A 27,070-nucleotide genomic window follows, 5' to 3' on the forward strand; every position below is an offset into this window, starting at 1 on the left:
ATTTTTGAAATCAGTATTTTAAGAGCTTTTAAATGAGGTATCACGTGATGTACTTTCCCGTTTAAAAAAATCAAAGTTATGGTTGTCACTTGAAGAGGGATCGCGTAAAGTTCGAAACGTTGATGTTATAATATACTATGGTTAGTTTAAAAATCGACCAATCCGAGCGTTTTGCTTATATTCTTAAAATAAACAAGTTAACAGGGGGGGGGGGCAACACTTATTCCACCGCACTGTATAACGCAGTTAGTCAATTCAAATTTAAGAATTCAATTCAAATGAATAAAAGTAAATTTTATTAAATTTAATATGAGAAAATAATAATTTATTTAAATAATTATTTTTTGTTAAAACAAAGAGATATCAGAATTAAAGTTTGATTTATTAAATAAGAAATCGTTGCAACAAAGTTAAATTTAGTGTTTTTAAAATCATAATAGTATGTACACGGCTTATTTGGTAAATAAATAACATATTACCTTTATATGATATTGAATGTTTTCAATTTCCCTGTTCCATCCTGGAAGAAGTAAGCAACTAGAAATACTAGAAGCCACAAATCATAGGTATTGTATCAAATACAAAATTAGCCCCGAGAATAAAATTTATTGGAATATTTAATTTGAATTTAGTTTTGTTTTACATAGGCAGTGATTAAAGTAATTGAATAATTAATTAAATTAAGAATTTGCTTCTTCTTCTAAAAGTACCTATCTTCTGGAGATGTTGGCGACCAAATTGATCCATCTTATTCTATTTACGGCAGCTCGAAATAGATCAGTTGACGTTAGACCAGTCCACTTCCTAAGATTGGCCAGCCAGGATATACGTCTACGTCCAGGGCCTCTCCTGCCCTCAATCTTGCCTTGTAGAATCAACTGCAGCAGTCGGTATTTTTCATTACGCATAATGTGGCCGAAGTAAGCCAATTTTCTGTTCTTTACGGTGTTAATTATTTATTTGTCTTTTCCTAGCCTCTGGGGAATAGTTATATTAGTTGTGTGGTGTATATATGAGACCCTCAACATACGTCGGTAGCACCACATTTCAAACGCCTCTAACCGTTTTATGGCATCTTGTGTCAGGCTCCAGCTTTCAACTCCGTATAGGAGGACACTAAAGACGTAACATCTAAGAATTCTTATGCGTATATTGATACTTAAAGACAAGTTGCAGAGAATTTTCTTAAGACTGTTAAAAGAGCTTCTGGCTTTTTCAATACGAGTTTTTATTTCGTAGCTATGATCCCAAGTATCCTTAATGTTGCAGCCCAGGTAGCATATTTTCTGTACTCTCTCTAGAGGTGTATTGTTTACTGTAATTTGGGCGTTTATGTTGGTGTTTTTACTAATGATCATTATTTTTGTCTTCTTACAGTTTAGTTTTAGGCCGTATTTGTTACATGCTTCTACAACATTATCCATGATTCTTTGGAGCCCCTGCGCACTATCCGCCAGCAATACTGTATCGTCTGCATATCTAATATTATTTATAAGTTGTCCATTTACTGCAATACCATCTTCTGATTCGTCCAAGGCCTCTCTAAAGATGTTTTCAGAGTATATGTTAAATAATGTTGGTGACAATATGCAACCCTGTCTGACTCCTTTTTCAACCGTGAAGATTTCGGACAGTTCATTTTCGAATAGAACTGTTGCTTTTTGTTGGAGGTATAAGTTTGAAACGAGTCTTATATCCTTACCATCGAGTCCTGATTTTTTAGGATATCGATTAGTTTTCCATGTGGGACTTTATCAAATGCCTTCTCGAAATCTATGAAACATGCACACACATCGCAATTGACATCCCTGGCTCTCTGTATTAGGACTTGCAAGCTGAAAAGTGCTTCCCTTCTGCTGAAAAGAATTTGTTAGTCAACTTAAATAAAGAGATAAAGTAGAGCATAACAATATACAGTGTCGCGTTTAGGGGGGTGTGAGTGTGCGAGAACTGCCGAGATCTGCCGTTCTCTGGTAATTCTTTTATAGAAAATAATATAAAAATATTATTTAAAAAAGTGTAAATTGTGTAAATAACGTAAATAAATGGGAACGCTTTCGTCGCCCCACTCTAATAAAGTTGTTTCACACGCGAAAACCGAATTCCACCGACGCGACATGCGATATGTCCGCAAATATAAAGGCTACATTTCTATAACAACTCATGTAGAGCTTATTAGATAATCCATTTTAAAGACAGACAGGAAGATAGTTGTGAATTAGAATTGATACATTGATATCGTCAGTTAGTTGTTAACAGTGAAATAAGAAGCACTTATTCAAATGAGCTGCCCTCTTGCATCACAGTAAGTTTTTACGAAATTTTTGGAATTGACAAGATTTGTTATAATTTGTTTTTGTAAATAAAAGTTGAAATATTTTACATTATCTGCAAAAATTATGAAATTCAAAGGATTTTAAAAGTACAACTGGACGACTAATGTGCCATAACTTTACAATAATAATTTGAACTTTTTATAACAGTTTTAATTTAAAAGCTTTATTTAAACAGTTATAAAATAAGCAGCTTTTTTTAATGCTACCACATCTTCAGTTCTTGAGTAGGTATATAAATACTTCAGTTCTTGAGTACTTTACATAAATATTAGTTAATAATAAATTATGTCATTAAAGTAAGAAGCTCTGCGCAATTTGGGCCAGAATATTGCATTTGATCGGTGGTCAAAAATTTATTTTATTGGTGGTAATGTAATAGTTCCCCTCGATCGAAGATATCTTTAGTTAAGAGCATGTTACAGTCCCTTCAATTATATGTATCTAATAAAATTATTAAATACTATTGTTGTAAAACTTAATGTTCTGTTTGTTTAGGGGACCTATGTAACTTTTTTCAAGAACTAAAGATGGTGTTTTTCCCTGAGAAGCTCATTATTCTATAAAAATATCATTATTGTTATAAGATTTTAAATTATATCCCTTTCAAAATGTTCATACTTTTATTGTAGAAGATATTTACCTGCACGATCAATTTTAAAGTAGTGCTCTTTTGAGTCTGATTTGAGTCTTTGGAGGCTTAACAACTCTTCGTTTAATATTCACTTCGAATTTTACACATATATCATTAATTTGCTTACACATGTCATATTACTTAGCTCTCACATAAAACAGAGTTATTCCCTGAAAAGCTTGTAAATTTCTTGTGCCCTTTTTGATTCTGATTTCTGATGGTATAATTTATTTTTAAATTCAACTTTGTTTTCTGAGTGTGCAATTCAATAATAAAATCGAAAGGAATCGAGTCCTTTCTAAAAATTAATTCTAACGTTGAGTTTCACTATTTAAGGCTCCCTTAATAATGTAGTAATTTTTGACTTTAGCTGTTTCGAATGATCCTTCTTAAAATAGATTTACCACTCCAGTTTTACGTTCCATAGAAGACAGTGTGGAATTCATAACAACTTTGGGCTACTAGAGGTAGTTTCATAGTAAGGTCATGATAAAGTCAATATCTTGTTTTATTTGTGTCTCCCGTCTTCCCTTGAACCAGTTTATTTAAACTCCTAGAAATTTGTAGTTATTCCCCATACTCCTAAGCATAAACTAACTTAACCTAACGTTTATTTCTTTGTTATGATCATGAACTTGGTTTTCTTCACATTCATTTCCAATTCGTGCTGGATACTAGATCCGTGTTTAGAGTAAGTGTCCGATTTTTCCACTTATTCCTGTATCGTATTATTCTTTTGACAATGTTTATTCAAAGGCTGTAAAGGTTTAAAACCGTTAACACACCATAAAGCTAACTGAACTAAGTGAGGATAATGAAAAAACACAGTAAAGAACAGAACATTAGCTTACTTGGTTCAAATAATGCGTAATAATAAATAACAACTTCGTCATTTAATTTTATAAAGCACGATTGATGACAGAAACGCATTGGGGCTATTAGATGTAGTTTCATAGCAAGGATGATTAGTGAATATCTTGTTTGGTTAATTACTATACTATTCGTGTCCTTATTTCTTTACTGCCACTACTTTGATCATTTCTCCCATCTACTCGGTTTCTAGCAATTTGTAGTTATTAACTTATTTACGTACGATGGCTATACTTCCTAGCAAACCTAACTTTACCTAACCTAATCTAACTTGACCATAGACATATATAATATCTAGACTGCGCGCTGCTATCTAAAATTGTTGACCCAGTTCGACAGAGAAAATTGTTTGTATTTAGGGTAGCCATTTTTTTCTAATCGGCGGTCACATGGTCGATAAATCCAACGTCATTGAATAAACCTCGGCGATTAGAAAGAGATGCCTACAATAAAAATAAACACTTTTTTCTCTGTCACACTGGGTCAACAGTTTTGGATATGTGATTCTATGTCGCACTGGGGCAACAGTGTAACCTACGCTATATTTCTTTTTAATGATCATAAACTTGGTTTTCTTCACGTTTCGTTCCAATTCGTATTGGATACTGCACTGATTTGACATGGTTTTAGCATTAGTGTAAGATTGTTCCACTGACTTCTATACCGTACTATTATTCTGATAATGTTTGCTTAAAAATCGTTTCGCTGTAAAGGTTTAAAAACAATAGAGACAACATGCACATCCATCTAGCTCCCATTTTAATCTATATATTTTTTCTTTCGAGCTGTTCAATCCTAACACTTGCCCTCTATATCCATTACAGTTTAATTTTAAAGAAAATGAAATCCTTTGAGGATATAATAATTTGAGGATTCAAAGATGTAACAGCCATTGAGCCAATATAACAAAAGAGAAAAACTTCTGTTGGAGTGAAAGAAAAGAGAAAGATATACTCCAACAGAAGTAAGGAAAACGAAATTACCTAGCTGTAAGCTATTGGAACAATAATGAAGAGAGAAAGAGAGAGAGAGAGAGAGAGAGAGATATAGAGAGAGGTGGATTCTACGTTGACAAGCCGAAGTTGGAAAATACTACTTTTTTCAGTAGTAATTGTATGGGGGAATAATGATAAGATGATGAAGTTGAGGAAAGGGGAATTAAAAGGGATAGAAGTAGAAGTATGAAGAGACCGAGGCAAACTGAATAGAGTTGGCTAGCAAGAGATGCAAGAGAACAGCTTGACACTTAAGGATGGATACGGCTCGTTTTCATGCCTGTCGAAGAACAGTAGCTCAAAGTAGATAATGATGACTAGAAAAGTTATATATTAAGATAAGAATAATGTACTGAAAATGTATAAAGACGAATAAGTGCTAAAGATGAACCAATTAAATAAAACCAACAAATCATGGGCGCCAAGAAAATGATCTTCGATCACTCTCCCAGGTATCTTACACTGCTGTCAAATATTAAATATATAAGTAAATGTAAATATAAAGGGAATAAGAATAAATGTTGTACAAAATAAATAAACATTTATTAAATTTAATTACCAGATTTTTAACAATCTTTGAGTTAGATCAAATTGAATATAAGTAACTTGACTCTAAAATGACAAATTTATACAAAAGTTATATCTATCTAAGATAATAACAATAATGTTACCTCTTACCAAATTTAATACCTCTTACTTACATATAGGGTACAACTCAGATGAGACTTCTTTAATTACCAAATCCCAGATAGCACAAGTACGTTTTATGGACATCCAATGGACGTACATCTGTGTACATTGGAACGTCCAATGGACGTCCCGCTAAGGTACAATGGACATCCGATGGACGTCCAACGAACGTCCAGAGTTCAAAAAATTGGACGTCAATAGAACGTCCGCTACAAACGTACAGTGGACGTTGTTGAAGCTTTCAGTGTACATTTTATGTACATTCAATGTACATCTGATGTACATTTAATGTACGTCTTATGGACATTTTTGTAGGGCACTTTTCAGAAAGCAATCTAGTGTCCATAATTTTTTGAATACATACATAGCAAAAAGCCTTTAGGTATAGGAAATAGTTCCTATAATACTAAACTTATACTTTAAAATATTACACAAAATACCTTTTTTATTTCTCTTTATTATAACTTTATTATGTATACTTTATTCTAGGAACTTCATTAATGCACGACTGCACTTGCACGATAAACAGCAAACACAAAGATATCACAGGCAGGATGTATTATATTGTATGTAATAACTTAATAAAGACAAAATTGAGATAATGGCGCCCTATGATGCATGCACATTAAAAGAGGTTTATGTTCTGTTCCTTCCAAACATTATCATTATTTCTTAGAACTTAGAGTCAGTAAGGTTGTATATTGCAAGCGGGTTTGCCATTCTGTGAATTATCATAAATAAATCCTCCTTCAGTATTCCACAACAATTACAGCGATAATCCCCTAAAAAGTACCTGCCTAGTACTACCTTTTACGACCGATAGCGTAAAGAGCGACAACGTTGTCAAGAAGATTCTCATTTAGTTTGGCGGGAAATTTAAGTTACAAAATGCACATTTAAGATTTAAATTGGTAGTGTCTAATTATTGTAAGTTCTATAATTACCGATGCGCGATGAGCTCCGTTATTCTGAAAAAGTTTACCATCGTTTTATCATCATCTAATATTATATAGGTTTAATTAAAATAATTTTAGTGGTTCAGTGTTCTAATTCGATGATGAAAAAATATGTGACTACATTTATTAGAAGCTTCTTGTATTCTACTAATAATATTGCTTTGATTAAAACAAGAAGCTATATATAATTACTCATAATAATAGTCGCATTTTGTGTAAAATCTCCATATACCACAAATGGATGTCCAATGTACGTTGAAATCAAACGTCCAATGGACGTCGCGTAATGGACCTACATAGTACGTCCAGTTTTGGTCCATGGACGTTTGGACTTTAAATGTACGTTATATGGACGTCCATCGGACGTTGTGTGCTATATGGGATGGTTATAGTACGCTTGCTACGTACAACTAAATTAAAACCCGAAAAATATGACTAATATAAATAAATAGGCAAAAGCCTGACGAAGAAAAAATACAATAATGAATAAGCAAAGTTAAATATACAAATGAATGAAATAGATTGAAGTTACGATAAATATCTAAACAAACGACTTGAATTGACCGAATAAATGAAGATACGTAAATGAATACCAAAATATCTGGGAACAAACAATTCATTTTACAACCTAAATTTACATAATGAAATGAAATCGACCAACTTAAACAACAAAATACAACAAATACCTTTTTTTGGCAAATACGTCGAGCTCAACGTAAAATACCGCAGGATTATACGTAAGCTTGGGAACTTACTAAACTTATATGTATATTAAAAACCAATAAATACAAGCTAAATCTGAAACAAAAATAATTAATAACCATAATGCATTAACCAAATGTCTGTGATATGAAACACCATATACAGAAAGTTTCTATCACAAAACTCATTGTTCCCAAACAATCCCAACAGACTTCTCAAAAGGTTGCTACCGCATACCGGAAAATGAGCACCATGGTGGTGCAAAACTGTGCCCCCTGTAGGTCCAGGTAAAAAAAAAGTGAAAATGAAGCTGAAACGCTACAGCTTTCTCCCAGGTTGACTGACTGGAGCCGGAATAGGTTCCTCTCTGGTGGGTGAGGGTATGTGACTTCCCATGTTGTTTTGTGTATTATTTCCCCATTATCCTTTATTGGCAGACGACCAGCGTTTCTTCAGTTGCTGCATTTTTAGTCATATGCCTATCGGTAAAAAAAAATCTTTGTCTTTTAAAATGACAATTTTCAGCGGCCCAACAGAAGCTTCAAGCTATAGCAGAAACGCGACGGTAGATATTATAGTGACGTATTATAGTGACACCTCAAATTCTTAGAATTTAACACCTTAAAAATTTGCAGAATTATTTAGTTAGAATTTAAGCCGGTCATGATAACTTACCAATTTTCAATTATAAAAGATTTTTAAGGAGGATTATTTTTATTGCTTTTCCATCATTTCTAAGAAGCTGTTAAAAGAACGAAGGCAGTATATTTGTGAATGTTCTTCTATTTAATTAGAAAAAAAAAAAAACATTACTGAGCTTTAGGCACCTTTAATAGTTATTTATGATATATGTGTTAAAAGTACAATTTTAAGGCACGTATGTGAAAGTTTCACACATTGTAAGGCACATGAGTGCCTTAAAAATGTACTTTTTAACACGTATATCGTACAATTTTTTTTCTACAAACGTCTTATATATCAACAATTATAATTTATTCATTCTCAATTACAGAACAATATCTACAAAAGCTTTTACTTGAATTTGACCATTTCCATTTTTATAAAATATTTTTCTTGACATTACAGCAAAACTGCCTATACGCTGTGAGCTCGTACGTAGAGGGGATATTTACAAATTGGCGAGCGCCAGTAGTGACAAGTCTGTAAACTTTTACCGGAAATTTGACATAAATGTCAAAGTGATTAATTTAAAATTAAAATTAAAAACATTAATTATAAAAAATATTAGTTGGTCAAAGCTGTGGTATATATTTTTAACTTAAATATACTTACGTTTTAAATACCGAATTTAAGTTTTTTTAATGTTCCGTAATATGATTTTATGAATCAATCTATCAATCTTAGCGACATCTACACGATAATTGTGAAAGTGTCCGAAGTAAGAAATTTATATTTTATCAATAGAACTTCAAAATGATTAGCAAAATCTTAAAAAAATCGATTACAATTTGATTAATTTTTTGCGTTGTAAATGTTAAGCGATAACAATTAAATAATCAATTTAAAAATTACCGGTGAAAGTTGAATTAGTAACCGCTAGGAGCGACACCAGCGAAGCTCAGAGCGTATACTGTCAATACGTAAATCATATCAACTATAGAATAACATCTTACTTTTATTGTTGTATATTCTAACAAATTTTAATAGTTTTTTTCTACAAACGTGTTAAAAATGCAATAATACAGTATAAATTAAATTTTAAAAAACCTTTTAAACCACCTTTTTCAAATTGCGCAAGTTGTACTATTAATATTAATGTTATTAAATGAAATATAAATATTTTGACGTTTCATAATTTGACAATTCACTTTTAACTGCAGTGCCTTAAAAATTTTAAAGCACTAGTGCGTTAAAGTAGCATTTTTAACGCTCATATGGAGTGCTAAAAAATGCATTTTTAACACGGTTGTAGAAAAAATTACTTAGAAACTATTGTCCACTGTTTTTTGAATTATCTATTTTTGAATTTATAAAATTCTACGTAAGCAAATATTAATCATATACTGATGCTTGTTATTGGTTTTCATTATTTTTGAAACAGTGATGAAACAATATTTATAATTGCGAGAAAACTTTTGTTAAGTAATATAATTAAATAACAAAATACGTATTATTGTTTCGGGTTATACGAGTTATTAATATAATAATTATTTTAACCACGTTATTGTTGGATGACAGTAATTTAAAACTCTACAGCAGACACAATAGAAGTAAAACAGACGATTATAAAAAATATTTACTTAACAATTAAAAATACTTTTATACAGGTAGTCTAGGAGAGATCTGTTTTGAATTGGACAAATAATTTGCATAACAGCCTATTTTTTGCTACAGTCACTTCAGGATGTACATATCTTGTGTATAAATAATCATGATATGCGCCAGTCGCCAACCTTGTGCTTAATTTTTTATTTAACAAAATCTGAAAAAAATCCTAAATTCCTGTTTTTTTGCACCCATATTTTGGCCTATAACTCGAAAGATATTGCTTAAATAAAAAATTATACAGATTAAAAGTTTTAAAATTTTTGACGTAGCTAGAAATTGAAAATTTTATGTTTATTTTTAAAAAAATAGCAATAATTGGTAAAAAAGGTGCAAAAGATTAAGTTTCCTTTTAAAATTTTTCGACCCCTCAATAAACATAACTTATGGCCTTCATGTTCGGCCTAGAAAACCTCTATAATACGACTGCAATGTGTGCTGAATTTAAAGTTATGCTGTCCCAAAATAAGCACAATAAATAGTCCAACATTTTTTACAAGTGTTAAGAAAAGCTAAAGATCTTTGAAAAATTGAAATCGGTCAACTAGGAGAGCCAGCGACATTTTAAAAGTTGTGATGGGGCTGACCCTCCGCGCGCCGAGCCTATTCACTTTTTGCTGTGTGCACAGAGAAGCTACCCTCACCACCAGAACTTTAAAAAATTCCCTAAGCTCTCCTGGTTGACCAATGTCAGTTTTTCAAAGAGAGTTTAAAAGCTTGATCCTTTATATAAGTAAAAAATGTGGTTATTTTGTACATAACATAATTTTGCAAAAATCTTCCTAGGTGAAATATGAACGATTTAAGTCGTGTTTAAGACGTCGAAAAAATTTAAATGAGAAACTTAATTTTTTATACTTTTTCCCAATTATTGCTATTTTTAAATAATAACTATTAAATAATAAATTTATCGGATTTATCGGATATATCGGGAAATATATCGGATTAACAAGGATTTATAAGTGGAAGATCATGTAACGATGCAGTTTTTGTGATAAGGCAAATAGCGGAGAAATCATTACAATATAACCAACCAGCCTTTTTCTGTTTCATAGACCTAGAGAAAGCGTTTGATAGAACCCAATTAAAAGATGTGATACACCTACTATATGACAAAAATTAACCACTGGGCATCATAAAACCGATAGAAAACATATTACTCCAGGGAAATAAGCTAGAAATAGATCATGTACGGGACACTCAAAGATCCAGGTAGCTGACTACTTTTTTAGTTATTGTAGACCTATAGAAAGAAAATCTACCTGTTTCCTGCCTAGAGTTCGCGTCCGTTTTTAATTATTAACAATTTAGTGCAAAAATTGCGACTTTTTCGATTTTTTGCACCACATTCAGAAGGTAAATAGTCATAAAATTACAAAATTAGTTTATTAGCACATTGAAAAATCTTCAAAATGACGATTTCTGAAAGTTTAATAGTTAATTTGTTGCTACGCAAACTGCAAAATAAATGAAAATTGTTATTTGTTAATAACTTTTACTAAAACTACTTTAGAACTTTAGTGTTTCACCCAAAGTTGGGTATTGGGGTAATTAATAAACCCTCAAAATTTGAGACCGATCCATTAATTAGTTTAACAGTTATTCTATATGTTTATCCCAGAGACCTTTATTTTGCAATAACATAAGACAGAAAATAATGGAGATAGGGCAATTATGCGTATGACAAATGAAAGTAGAAAACTGATACTATCAAAATGTACGAAGAAAAAATTAAAAAATTATCTAATATAGTCAAAAATCCGAATGAAAAATTTTTGAAATTTTATAGTTTATAAACATTTGAATAACTTTAAATTGTAAATGTTAATCAATAAGGAATAATACTAATTACATAGTTAGTGAAATAAAGTGAATCAGCATTCTTATCAATTTAAACATTTCAAGTAAGTGACTAGAATTAATTAGCAAAATATAAAAAGTAACAAAAAGAAGAAAACAAAAAGTCATCTTGAATCATTCTGAATTTCTAATATTAAAATTATGCCTACTACAAATAATTGCCATGCGTGTCAAAAATTAATACCACCGAAGGAAGCAAACGACTCCAGTACCGTAAATTGTTCAGTATGTCTAGCGCATTGGCACGGTGTCTGTGCTCGTCCCCAACCTACGGATCTCGAACCAAATACGCTACGAGCTTGGATATGTGAAAATTGTCTTAACACAGAATTGACAAGCGCACATGAAGATGTTGAATCCATTAGATTTAACGCTATTATGGCTCAGCTTAACACAATTCAAGCTACCTTTACAACAAAAATTGAAGAATTATCTGCGCTGGTCACAGCCCAAAATGCAGAAATTATTGCCTGCAACAAAAATATAACTGCACTACAATCAGAAAACCAACAACTTAATAGACGAGTTGAAGTCTTAGAAAAAAAGTTTCTGGACCATGAAGAAATGCACATAGAGGTAATGGAAAGGATTAAACGACAACAGAATGTCATCGTTATGGGACTCTCTGAAACGCCTAATGATTTTGAAGAAGCCAAGAACCTAATTAATCATATATTACCCTCTAAAAATGTTCCCATTACTTCAACCTCTCGATTAGGAAAAATCAGAACAGATGGAAAACCTCGACCCCTTAAAATTGTTGTCGATTCTCGTGAAACTACAATCGATATCATGAAACGGAAAACAAATATTTCAAAAACTGTCTATCCCACCGTATACTTAAAATCAGATTTGACTCCAAATCAATCTAAACACTTGACAGAGCTAAGACAACAACTTCAGCAACGTAGCAATGACGGCGAAAAAAACTTAACAATAAAATACGTCAAAAACATACCCAAGATTGTTGAGTTGCCCACTACAAAAAGATATCGGGAAGAGGGTTCACCACGCTCTTCATCTGAAATAAAAATCTCCAAAGCAGACACTAGAAATAATATATAGCAACCATTAATTTTGTTGTTTTGGAACTGTCAAGGGTTCACTAATCTAAAAGACTTTGTCGAAGAAAATAAAGATTTTTCTATTTTATGTGTATGTGAAACGTGGTTATCAGATAAAATTCAAATTACTCCTGCTTTTTTAAAAAATTATAATATTCTAAGCTCACCTGCTGTAAAGGAAAAGTCGACCGGCAGAGCCAGTGGCGGTATCTGTATACTCTATTAAAATTCATTTAAACTAAAGCTATTAGATGCCTCCCCTTGGTGGATAATCTGCGAGTTGACTCTTTCTCTCCATGAAAAAATCATACTATGCTCAGTGTATTTTAAACCCTCATTAGATCTTTCACACGTGTTGGATATTTTTCAAACATGTTTATTAGATATTATAGATAATCTTCAAAACACGCCTGTAGTGGTAGGGGAGCAAAGTATGCTAAATGTGCAGTCACTCGAGCGCTTTGGAGACCTAGTGGGTTGTGAAGAGTAGGTCCTAAAACCAAAAAAAGTTTAGTAAAATTTTCCATTTTAGTGGGCGCTTGACATTTTTAAATTTAATTTTCCATTTCCAACAATCGTTTTTTCCGATTATAACGCCATCTATGCATAATTAGAAAAAATGTTTCCAATAAAAGTTACTTATTTTTTCGTGAGAAATCCAAATCTGCAATAAAAAATGGGTGCTCCTATTTAAGATTTTAAAGTAACCCCCCACCCCACCTCCGTAGGGGGTCGTGTTTGATGCCATTCGATAGATTTTTAAAAAATAATAAATAAGTGTATTTTACAGTTTTTCGATCTGATGTTCATTTCGCGAAATATCGCGGGATTCGTATTTAAAATATTAAATTTACCCCCCACCCCTCTCCGTGGGAAGTCGTGTTTGGTATCATTCGATAGATTTTTAAAAAATATTGAGCGCATATTTTTTAGTTTTTCGATCTGTCATTCATTTCGCGAAATATTCGCTTTTTTCTTGTGAAACTTTGGGACTCACCCATTTCCTTACGCCCGGCTCATATCGTCAGATTTTTGAAATATACACTCTTTTGCATGTACTTAACTTACCTTATCTTAATCTGACAATTTCGAGCTTTTTTAAGGATAGATTTTTTTTTTCGGGCCCCCCTTAACGAACTCCCCTGTGTTAAGAGCCAATATATGGTAGAGGTACATCTGCAGGATAGCAGGTTTCTCTCCATATGATAATCTGACGCGCTCGAGTAACTGCAAAAATCCCCGCTTGGGCTCCCCTACCATAGTTATAGGGGGCGACTTTAACTGTAGAGTAGCTGAACTTAATTTAGTACCACCTGAGATTTTAGAGGATACAAATGTCTTTGACCAGAGAACATCTAATGATAAAGTACTTAACACCAGAGGGCGTAATATTATCGATTTTATGTCAGAAAACTCTTTTTGTTTATTAAACGGTCGTACAATTTCAGACTCACCGGCTCAGTTCACGTATGTTAGTTCTATAGGTAAAAGTGTAATTGACTTTGCTTGGATATCCAACTCATCGCTATCACTTATTCAGGACTTTTATGTTTTAAATGAATATAGCTCATCTGATCACTTTGCCATAGCTCTTTCTTTAAACTTAAATATATTTGACTGAAATAACTGTACTAATGGTTCCTCCAGTAATACTTCACACACAATATATATAAATGGAATGAAGAACTAACATTAACCTACAAGATATTAATGGCAAACTTTCCCCGAATTCAATATAATTCTCAGTTGCACAATTCATACAATAATCTATATACTGCAATAACAGAAACAGCCACAAAGTTAAATATGATAAAAAAAACAGGATAATTTCATACCAAAATATTCTCATCCCCTTGGTTCGATTATGAATGTCTTTAAAAAAGCAGGTTAAACATGAATTAAAAATATGTAAAGTAAATAATTTCTCAGAAAGCACCAAACGTAAATATGTACAGATAAAAAAAGAATAAAAGACAACACTAAAATTCAAAAAACAAATCTATTTTAATAATATAATAAATGATTTAAGTAACAGCCGAAACCCTAAAACTTTTTGGTCAACCTTAAAAAAATTTCGTAGTTATTCGCCTTCATCAAATTTACCCATGAATGTATGGCAAACTTTTTACAGAGATATATACCCTCCTAAAATAATTTCGTTTATTACATATTACGATGTTAGACATCAATTTCTGGACAAATCCATAACACCTGATGAGATTTATTTAGTTTTAAACAATTGCAAAAACAACAAAACTCCAGGAAATGATAAAATATCCTATGAGTTTTATAAATATCTACCAAATAATTGGATATTGTACATGACTTTTTTGTTTAATAACATATTTAATACAGCTACAATACCTAGAACTTGGATTGAAGTAATATTAAAAATGATACACAAAAAGGGGCCTATCGACAATCCTTCTAACTACAGAGGAATTGCTCTAATGTCTTGCTTAGAAAAAATATTCACACAAGTATTACTCAACAGACTTAATGAGTGGACAGATAATAACAACATTATTCCTGAAATTCAATCTGGATTTCGAAAACATCGAAGCTGCATTGACAATGTATTTGTTCTTAACTCGATCATACAGTCACGATTAAGGTTAAAAAAACGCAAAGTATTCGTTGCATTTGTGGACTACAAGAGGGCTTTCGATTCTGTTAGCCACAACTTGTTATGGCAAAAACTGTACAATATAGGGGTTAGTGGTCGCATAATTTTACTTTTAAGAAATATATACAATGAAGCATCAATGCAAGTAGCTGCCTCAGATAGATTCACCTCTCAACTTGATATAAGTGCCGGAGTTCTACAGGGTGAATCATTAAGCCCGATTCTATTCTCATTATTTCTCGCAGGCATAGAAATATTTTTCTCGATAGCGGGGTTACTGGCATAAACATCGGAAATAAACGAGACATCGTATTATTACTATATGCTGACGATTTAGTCATCGTAGCAGATTTTGAAGTGGAATTAGGTAAGAGTCTAAGAGCCTTGGAAAGATATAGTGACCAAAATTATCTTGAAGTTAACACTAGCAAAACCAAAATAGTTGTTTTTTCTAGAGGAGGCGGTATCCCAAAAGCCTGTACTTTCAGTTATAAGAACAAACCTATCGATATTGTCTCTAAATTTACATATTTGGGCATTACTTTTTCGTCTTCTTCGCTTTTTAGAGAAATGGCATATGATACCGTTCAAAAGGCCAAACATGCAATCGGAGCAACAATACCGCTCATGACAAAAACCAAGATGGATAGTTGGACATCCCGAATACATCTGCTAAATTCCTTAATTCTTAGCATAGTAACTAACTGCATTGCCATTTGGGGGTTACGATACGCCGACATACTAGAACGGGTGCAATTAACATTTTTAAAACGTATCCTTTTGGTTCCTATCAATACGCCAGATTTTGCTGTTCGACTTGAAACAAGTACAGCTAAATTTTCACTTGTGATATTTAAACACACGCTAAACTGGCTCATTAAACTTTATGAGATGGAAGAAAATCGACTACCTAAAATGTGCTTTCTACGTCAACTGGAAATCGCAAGGATAGAGAATAAATATAATTGGGCATCGCAAGTTAAAAATCTGTTAGAATTTGCAAACTGTCAAAGATCATGGAGAGATATCAATGTAGCGTTCCTAAAAGCAAACAAAAATGACTTAATAGACACATTTAAACCAAAGGTAAACCAAAATGATTTACGACAACTGAATGACTCATCATTTCTCACTTTTTATAGGGCTTTAGACCTGAGCGATCAACCACAACAGTATCTTCATATTCGAATGCCTTTACAATTCACCAGAACAATAGCACAACTTAGACTGTCGAATGAGTTTTGTATTCGGTTCACTTTTCAAGGACTAACATATAAGATTGATCCAAAGCAGTTATGTACAATATGCAACAAACGTGAGCTGGAAACTCTGCGTCACCTTCTGTTCGAATGTCCTATTTACACAGCAATGAGACCACAGAATATTACCAATCTGTTAAATCCAGAACATTTAGCAAACACCCTGAATAATATTACACCCTCTACCGCGAAAACAATTTCAAATCATATATGGAATATTCTGAAGCTACGAGCTTTCGTAATTAACGAATAAAAAAAAATTAATAACGCAAGCTCTAATTTCTCAATGTATTATTAGCGTACCTTAAAAGATTATTAGTAGCACTTACAAAAAAAGTATCCGAATAACTCACAAGTTTGTTTCTTTTTTATTTATTTATTTATTTATTTTAAAATTTATAATATAAGTAATATTGCAGTTACGTGTTCCCTTAATCTCATTATATATTTATTTATCTTGTTCTTCCTAGATATGTAATTATGTATATGTATGTGTATGCGGGTAGGTGGGTATAGGTGTGTATGTTTATATAATATGTAATATAGGTATGTCTATATATGTATAAGTTTGTATTCTAGAACTTACTTGCATTTTTATACTTTTTTTAATACTGTTTATATCTAAGTTATTTATGTACATGTAGCGAACTAAATTTCTTGTTATGAAACTGTAAAGTTTTTATAAACAATAAAATTCTATCTATCTATCTATCTATCTAGTCATAGAAAAAGTTAAGGTCTATGTAATGAAGTGTACTTTAACTTTTTCTGTGATCATTAATGATACTATGATTAAAAAAAATAGATTTTTGTAAAAAAATATTTTTTCAAGAATTGTTTAAAAAAATTATACTGTTTATTAATTAATAAATTCATAAACAAATGGCACATTTGTTATGTACGTAGAATATACATAGATACAAATTAAAAAAAGAAAGATCAAACTCCATTAAGTCGATCCGGAGATACAGAAAATTGTATTAGTTTGAAATTGCTTTTTCGTTTTTTTAACTCGGTGGATTTGTAGGTTCTTCCTAGTAATCGTTTGAACTACATTTTTGATAAATCCTAGAGGGTGCTGTGAAGGTACAATTTTGTGCAATTTTTTTAAGAAATAATACAAATCTCATTTTTTAAAATGTCATGAAAGAGATTCCTTAATTATTATAAACAAATTAGAAGTGAATTAAAAAAAAAACAAATGGCTAACTTTGTTTAAAATAAACCCAGGGTAATTTTTTTTATTTGAAAATTTGTGTTAAAATACTAGATTTTCGAATGTATAGAAAGATTGTTTTGACACACAACATTTAAGTTATTCTAAAGGTTTATAAACTACAAAATATAAAAAATTTTGCATTAGGATTTTTGACTATAGTAATTTTTTTTATTTTTTCAATTCATTTTGATACTATCACTCTTCTACTTTAATTTGGCATACTCAGAATTGCCCTATCTTCATTATTTTCTGTCTTATGTTATTTCAAAATAAAGGTCGCTGGGATAAACAAATAGAATAACTCTTAAACTAATTAATGGATCGGTGTCAAAGTTTGGGAGTTTGTTAATTACCTAAATATCCAATTTGGGTAAAATACTAAAGTTCTAAGGTAGTTTTAGTAAAATTTATTAAGAAATAACGATTTTCACTTATTTTGCAGTTTGCGTAGCAAAAAATTACCTTTTCAAAACTTTCACTTTCACTTTAACTTTCAAAAATCGGCATTTTGAAGGTTTTTTATGTTGTAAAAAATTAAATTTTGTAATTTGATTTCAACTATTTAGCTTTTGCATGGGGTGCAAAAAATCTAAAAAATCGCGATTTTTGCACTAAATTGTTAATAATTAAAAAACGGACGCGAACTCTATGCAGGAAACAGGTAGGTTTTCTTTCTATAGGTCTACAATAACTGAAAAAGTATTCAGCTACCTGGATTTTTGAGTGTCCCGAGAAAATCTTTATTTCTCTGGACTATGTATGTAAGAAACAAAATAGAAATGAAAGTCAATTGCCTAATAACAGAACCCATAGAAACGAACACAGGAATCAGGCAAGGAGATTCACTAAGTCCTCTACTGTTTAACATAATATTGGGTGCAATAATAAAACATGTGAAGAATAAAAGAGGGTGCTAAATTGGCGATGGAGAGGTAAAAATACTCTTATACGCTGATGACACCGTGTTAGTAGCAGAGTACGAAGACGACCTACAAAGATTACTGCACGAATTCAACATTAACGCAAAAGAAATGAATATGAAAATATCAGCCCAAAAAACAAAAAGCTTAGTAATAGCCAAAGAACCAATAAGATGCAAACTGGAGAGACAATCAAATTATACAACAAGTAATGACTTTCAAATACCTGGGAATTAATCTATCAGCCGACAACAATATCGAAGAAGAGGTAAAGGACCAAATAATTAAAGCCAGTAGAACATTTGGATGCCTGAACAACATAATTTGGAAAAGCAACCACCTAAGATTGGAAACAAAAGCCCAAATATCAGTTATTAGGCCAGTTATGACTTACACGGCCGAAACAAGACCAGATACAAGCAAAACACGAAAACATCTGGAGTGGGGATGGGAAAAACCTACCGATTTTAACCTAAATCTGGTTTTTTTACTTCGCAATAACCGGTTTTACCAGTTGTTTTTAGTCCCGGTTATAATCGGCTTTTTCTTTTTAAAGTAAAAACCGGTTATTAGGTTTTTACGGTGATTAGGATTAGGTTAAGTATTATTTTGGATCCGAATCATAATTATTATTCTCAAGTAATGATTCCAAACAAAACCATAATTCAAATTTTATTTTATAAATACAGAAGCAAACTGAAAGTGAAAACTCACATCAGCCAGAAACAATTAAGTTTTATTATAATATTTCGTTAAAAAGGTATTTGTTATCATAATATTTACATATGAAGTGATCTGGTTGAAGTAGATGCAAACATCATCTATTTTTCACACTTGACTCTTGACATTGAAAGTGGGTAAATGACTTTTTCTGATTACCAAAAATAATGTTCTGACTACGAATATCGAATTACCGATTAGGAATACGAATCTCCAAGGATTTCCCTACGTTTTCAAAACAATACACCCATACAGGAAGTATTAAATGAGTTAAAATATACCTATTATACAAATATACAAACGTGTTAAAAGAAACACATGATGAATTTTAATTAATGGTAGTAAAATTAAAAGATAAATTGCATAATCCAATTTATTTTTAAGTAAAATATTTATGTTGATATTATTTTTTTTTAATCCCATTTGAAAGAGTCTGGGAAATTTTTTATAAGCTGAAATGGTTGGGTTAAATTGTATGTTATTGCAATATGTATATATTAATCTTACGCTATATTAAATTTAATAATAATAAATAAATATAATAATTAATAGAATCAAATGGTTTTATTAAAAATTGTGTTTTATTTATATTGACATTGATGTCCTTTCGATAGTACTAATTTTGATCATATTGATATCGAGTATCGAGTCGAGTGGAGTACTGTAAACTAAAGTGCATTCTAAATGTAACATTTTAACCTACTGGATTAAAAAACCGAAAACCGCTTTTTGGGAAAGCCGGTTATAACCGCCAGGTTAAACCGTAAGCAAAAAAAACCGGTATAACCGAAAACCGGTGTTTTTTTCAAAAGCCGCCATCCCTAATGTGGATACCAACGAAATGAAGATCTTAACAAAGATTGTTGGAAGATAACTACAGGATAGGCTAAGAACTGAGGAAATCAGAGGCATATTTGGGGTAGACAATATAAATACCTGGGTAAAGGACAGAAAAGAAGAGAGGAATGAACACATCAGCAGGATGTCTGAATCAAGGATAGTAAGGATAGCTAGGGACAAGTAATCTTTAGGCAGAATAAGTACAGGACGCCCAAGGAAAAGATGGAATGACAACTTAGGGGCAGAATGAAAGGAACCGTTGAAGAAAAACGGGCAGTACTGCCTATATAAAAGAAGAAGAAGGAGAAGAACTTATAAATTTAAATTAGCCAACTAAAATGAGACAGAGATTATGTAACATTGAAAAACAAAACTTTTACCTTTCATATTTCTTTTGTTGGAGCAATAGCTCTCGAGTTATAGGCGAAAATATGGACACAAAAAGCAAAAATTTTCGATTTTTTTCAGATTTTGTTACATAAAAAATTAAGCACAAAGTTTGCAATTGGAGCATATCGTGATAATTAATGGAAGGTACACGTTGAACACTGCCTACATGATACTGGATGAATTGAGCAGCCCAGTGTCATGTTGCCGGTCCCAAGCCCTGATAAAAGAGGATAGGTCTCCAGATTAAGTTAGCCCCCTGCCTGGAGGAACACATATTTTTGGCTCATAGAATCGAAACTGCCTCGGAACCAGGACTGATTAAACTTATGACGAACAAGGCAATGACAAAGGATAAACGAAAATGGAAAAAAACGATTAAATGTAACCAGACTAGCATGCTAAAACGTACTATTTTGGAACGGAAGGGACCAAGAAACAATTATTGAATTAAGTAAACATAAAATCGACATATGCGCTCTCTCAGAGACCAAAAAGAAAGGCCAGGGAACAACTCGCTATGCACAATACATCTTAATATATAGCGGTAAACCTAAACACGAGAGAGCACACTTAGGCGTAAGCATTCTACCACATGAGAAATACATGAAGAGTATTGAACAAATAGAATACGTTAGTGACAGAATTCTATACCTATCACTAAAGCTTAATCTTACTACATACTAACCTGAACCTAATAAGCGCCAACGCCCCATAAATCTCTAAACCCATCGAAGAAACAGAAATGCTTTAAAATACACTACAAGAAACTATCTACAAGATTAATGGAAACTAAAAATTAGTCAAAATCCACGAGGAAAATAAACTTCCTGTAGCTGGCTGTATACCATAAATCACAAAAATACCAAGTTTCTTGTAAAATGTATATATTAAAATACCCTAAATAAGGGTCACAATACAAAACGTTTTCGGATTAAGGAATCCATCATCAGTGTTTAAAAGCCCTAAATTTAAGTATAACCTAATTAAATGAGATAAAAGTTAAAATTGACAGAGGTTTTCAAGAACAAGAGGTCATACTTACAAAATTTGCATGCCTGAGCCACCAAAATGTATAGGGTAAAAACCCTTTAAATGTAAATAATAAAGATATTTTACATATTTATATAAAATTCATCGGATGTTATAGATAAACCTGGATGTTACCCAGGGCAACACAGGACTCTCCCCACGTGGTTGGAACTTTTTTTGGAGAAAACCTCACATATTGGATTTCAATGGCCAACTGACAAGTGAATTCAAGAGCAACCCGAAACGACATCAAGAACTGTCAATGTAACCTAGTTGTAATATAACTTCAGCCACAACGTTAAAGATTAATTTAAATGTTTTAAGATAAAAAACAGTATCAAATTTACAAATAGTAAAAATAAATAAAAGATGTTCACAAAATATGAAAGATTTTTTTTCTAGAAATAATGCATTAATTAAGTATTCAAAATAGGGAAATGAAATGTTTACGTTACAGGAAGTTATGCAGTCAACAATACCAATAGGTGTTGTATTAGTGGTATGAAATTGTCAATACGATTAGACAAATAATGGTAAAGGCCTTATACTAGGAACACAAAATAGTATGTAATGTGTACATATGTGTACGATTTAAAGAGTATTGATAAAATGATAATTGTTTAATGACTGATAACTTTCTTGGTAGTCGACCCAACATAAATTGTATAATGATAGAAAAAGTGATATGATAATTGTAAAAATACTGTTTTGTTTTTATCTGATATTTATCTGAAAATGAGACTAAAGTAACTTGATGAAACTGAGTCCTCCAGAGACCTGACATCAAATTGGTTAAAAATGAAATGGTTGTAAAATATGGGGGGGAGTAAGACAGTATGAGAAGTCTGACAGAGTATGTTGTGATATTAGACCATGGAAGATGTGTAGTGTGTTGTTATGAAAAAAGAGTTATCTAATCTATAAGCTATGAGATGAGGCTAAGAAGACAGGTGGCTAAGAGGACAGGATGTGATGTAGGAGCTAAATTTTGGAAAATTAAAGCTGGTGTGAAATAATGAGGATGTGAGAGGATGAGGTACAAATGAATATTAAAGAGTTAAAGTAAGATGTTGCTTATCGACAATTGGGAGTGAAATAGATGTATGTGGTAGTCATGAATGGTGTAGCAGAGAAGAGGAAATTGTATCTGATGTGGTTTATGAAAAAAGTTGACGGTGTAGGGGTTGAAAATCTCGGTTAAATGACACATGGCGATTGACACAATTAGGACTTCTCTGCTTCTCTTTAACTATTTCTATGTCTTCATACAGGTCCAATTTTAGGAAGTTTTTTGTGAAATATTATGTAATAACGAGACATCTTCTGGGATATTAAGGGTATGTTTGTTTTTTACAAGATGTTGAGAGAAAGTAGAAGTGTTTTCTCTTTTGGTGTGCTCTAAGGAGCGTGAAGATAAGGATCTACAGGTCCTACCTATATATGTAGCGTCACAATTAGAACATTGTAATCTATACACACCACTACGATCCATGTAGTTGATAGGGTCTTTGGAATTGGTAAGACACTGTCCCAGATTGTTGGGCACTTTGAAAGAAATATGAGTATTATCAACTGCTCTTTTAAGAATATATCTAATGTCTCCAGAAAGACGTTCATGAAGATATGGTAAGGAAGCATATGAGGGTTTGAAGGTCAAGTCTCTAGGGAAAGCAGTCTCTCTCAAGACTCTAAGGTGTCTCTTTTGAATAAGTTTGTAGACAATATTAGGATCGTAACCGTTGTTGAACGCTATTTGACGAAGAATATTAAGTTCTTTATCATAGTTTGATGGTGATAAAGGAATAGTTTCAAGTCTATGGATGTAACTATGGAAAGCTGCATATTTATGTGACATAGGGTGGTTAGAAGATAAAGGTATGACATGATCAGTCTGTGTTGGTTTCCTATAGATACTGAAATCGAAATGGTCATCTAATCTGGTAATAGTGAGATCAAGAAAGTTAATTGATTGGGAAGATTCTAGTTCCATAGTGAACTTGATGTTAGGGTGGATTTGATTGACTTTAGAGAGCAATAGGTCAGCTGAATTAGAATTACCGGAAATGAAAAGCAAAATATCATCTACATATCTAAACCAATGGAGTATTTCCGGATTTCTCATGATATGAGTGGATTCTAAATGATCCATGAAAATATCAGCTAGGAGAGGGGATAAACAACTACCCATGGCTAGGCCATCAGGTTGTCTATAAAATTTATTATTAAATACAAAGAAGTCTTGAGCTAGACAAAATTGTAGTAATTGGATGATGGAATTAGTAGTAGACATAGTAATAGAGTTGGCTCTTAAAAGAGAATGTACCAGATTAATAGTTTCAAGTTTAGGGACAGAAGTAAAAAGGTTGCTAACATCAAGTGAAAGCATAGTAATGTTGGGACGAAGGTTTATTTGTTGGAGATTGTTTACTAGTTGAATGGTGTTTTTGACTTATTTTTACTATTTGTAAATTTGATACTGTTTTTTATCTTAAAACATTTAAATTAATCTTTAACGTTGTGGCTGAAGTTATATTACAACTAGGTTACATTGACAGTTCTTGATGTCGTTTCGGGTTGCTCTTGAATTCACTTGTCAGTTGGCCATTGAAATCCAATATGTGAGGTTTTCTCCAAAAAAAGTTCCAACCACGTGGGGAGAGTCCTGTGTTGCCCTGGGTAACATCCAGGTTTATCTATAACATCCGATGAATTTTATATAAATATGTAAAATATCTTTATTATTTACATTTAAAGGGTTTTTACCCTATACATTTTGGTGGCTCAGGCATGCAAATTTTGTAAGTATGACCTCTTGTTCTTGAAAACCTCTGTCAATTTTAACTTTTATCTCATTTAATTAGGTTATACTTAATTTTAGGGCTTTTAAACACTGATGATGGATTCCTTAATCCGAAAACGTTTTGTATTGTGACCCTTATTTAGTAGTGGAATAAGTGGAATCGCTAACTTGGTATTTTTTAAAAATTAGTCATTTTCGGCGACCTCAATGCCAGGATAGGTAATGATATCCTGCCAGACGTAAAACAAATATTCAACGAAGACACCATCAACGAGCACGGAGAATTCCTGATTGATTTTTGAGTCAGAAACGGGATGAGGATTAACAATGCGTACTTCCCACATAAAAAACAACACAAATACACGTTTTGCAACAGTAGAGGCCAAAAATCAATCATAGACTACATAATTACTAACAGAGCTTTCACCCCATGACAGATACTAGATGTTAGAAACCTAACCTCAGTTAACACTGGAACAGATCATAACTTGGTTTTATGTAAAATACAGATAGAACGACCAAGTAAAATCAAAAAATCTTCTACATACATCGAGAGATACAATATAATCAATGACCTCAGAAAGCACAAAAAGATTGTATGAAAGCAGGCTGGCAAGAAAAGTGGAACACATTAACATACACAATTGTGAAGTAGAAGAATTCTGGAATAAAATCAAAAACTGCATCCAGCAAGCTGCGGAAGGGTCGATTAGCAAAAGGAAAACAAACACCAGCGCAATAAGAAACAACAAACCGTGGTTTTGTCAAGAAGTCAAGGAACTCGCAGAAGAAAAGAGAAAATGCTATCTGTGTTACAAAAGCACCGAAATACAAGAACAACGCGCCATCTATATAGAAACCAGAAACAGAATAAATTCGCGAATAAAAGCAATACAAAGAGAGCAAAGTTTGGAAAATGCTTAAAACCAGAAAAAAAACAGTAAATGAATTTGTATAGACAAAGGAGATACCGACTGAGACTTGGAAAATATTTCAGAGAACTCTATAAAGGTGAAGAAGCCAATGACGAACAAGATTACAAAACAGCAGACAGGTAGGTATATCACTAAAGGAACTGAAGTAAAAGCGAGAATGAATAACTTAAAAAATAGACGATCGCTAGGTACTGATGGAATACCGAGCGAACTGCTGAAATACGGCGGTCAGATACTCACTAATTGTCTTACAACATTGTTTAACAAAATCTTAGACAAAGCAGAGATACCACAAGATTTTCACACCAGTATCACATACCGATTTTTAAGAAAGGACAAAGATCATGTCTGGACAACTATAGAGGAATCTATCTATCAATCGGTTTTAAAACGTCTTGCGACGTTGTCCGATGCCTAATTTCCATGACACTCTATCATCCCATTGGCCCTCTCTAAGATCTCTTGCGCTCATCGCCTTCGTTACTCCCTCTCTCCAAGATTTCTTGGGTCTTCCTCTCTTTCTGCGGTTTGGTGGTACCCATTGCATAATTATTTTAGGGAGTCTTGAGTTATCCATCCTCTGGACGTGTCCGTCCTCTATAGAGGAATAACCCTCTTAAATACGACAATGACGTTATTCACAGGCATACTCAAGGATAAATTGGAATCAAAGATAAAGAACAGCTAGGATTCAGAAAATACAGGTCGACGACGGACGCAATATTTGTCATGAAACAAGTGAAAGAGAAGTCGATAGAATATAACAAACCCGCATGTATTTGCTTCGTAGACCTAACGAAAGCATTTGAGAGAGTCAGACTTAGCGATATATTACAGAAAATGATGCAAAAAACGATACCGACATACATTGTGGAAGTCATAAAACAAATGACACCACCACGGCCGACATACCAACACCAGGGGGAATCAGGCAGGGAGACATCTTCAGTTCATTTCTGTTCAACATGCTAATGGATGAAATAATAGAAGTGGAATCGCTACAACTAGGATACAGACCCGGTCACAGCAGAATCAGTATAGTGTGCTATGCGGATGATGCAGCCCTGATTGCAGAGGACGAGGATGGCCTACAAAGGCAACTTTATCGATTCTACCAAGCATGTCGACGACTCAACATGAACATATCCACGCAGAAAACAAAATGCATTACCATTGCCAGAGATCCAATTAGATGCAAGCTCGTGGTAGAGTGGAAACCCACAGAGCAGCTAAACCAGTTCAAATATCTAGGTCTGGATTTATCAAGTTACCCTGATCCAGCCAGAGACCTAAGAGCACAAATAAACAAGGCCGCAGTCATGTCCGGATGTTTGAGAGATGTGGTCTGGAATAACCCATATACGAGAATGGAAAGCAAAGTTAAAATTTATAAAACTTGCATCAGACCTGTTATGACCTATGGTATTGAATCAAGAGGAGATACCAATAAAACCAAAAGCATGCTACGAACAGCCGAAATGAAGACACTAAGAGCGATTGCAGGGAAGACAAGGAGGGATAAAATAAGAAACAACATCATCAGGGAACAATGTGGTGTGCAAGATGTAGTTAGACGAAGAGAGTGGTTCAAGCATTTAAAAAGAATGGATGAGCACAGACTACCAAGAATTGCACTATAAGGAAAACCAGCAGGCAAGCGTCCACCGGGGAGACCACCAAAAAGATGGAGAGATAGCTGGCAGTCTACCTCTCAAGAGATACTTCAACGTCGGAATTCACAGATCGACAGATCTACACTAAGTATAAGAAGAAGAAGGAGAGAAGAAGAAGGTACACGTTGAAGTGATTCCAGTAAAAAAATGGACTCATATGTAAAATGTCCATTATGGTCTGTCTGCTTTTCGCGAGATGCAGCCTGGACTAATATTTCTCAAAATCCTTTTAAAAAACGAGGTTGGAGAACGACAATTTGGAGTTTGTT

At 32.8% G+C, this 27,070-nt stretch overlaps 1 protein-coding gene across 2 annotated transcripts in view; it reads left to right on the forward strand.

Annotated features, from left to right (window-relative positions):
• Window positions 1-2,078: 2,078 nt before the first annotated feature.
• LOC114328579 (tryptophan 2,3-dioxygenase) overlaps window positions 2,079-27,070 on the forward strand; it is a 136,947-nt gene continuing 111,955 nt past the window's right edge. For both annotated transcript variants that reach the window (XM_028277467.2, XM_050651708.1), the window contains exon 1: window positions 2,079-2,305. In XM_028277467.2, coding sequence (XP_028133268.2) covers window positions 2,283-2,305 — 23 coding nt within the window. In that variant the 5' untranslated portion in view covers window positions 2,079-2,282. The remainder of the gene's footprint in view (window positions 2,306-27,070) is intronic.

This window comes from Diabrotica virgifera, chromosome 5 (assembly GCF_917563875.1).
Source record: "Diabrotica virgifera virgifera chromosome 5, PGI_DIABVI_V3a".
Lineage (NCBI taxonomy): Eukaryota > Metazoa > Arthropoda > Insecta > Coleoptera > Chrysomelidae > Diabrotica > Diabrotica virgifera.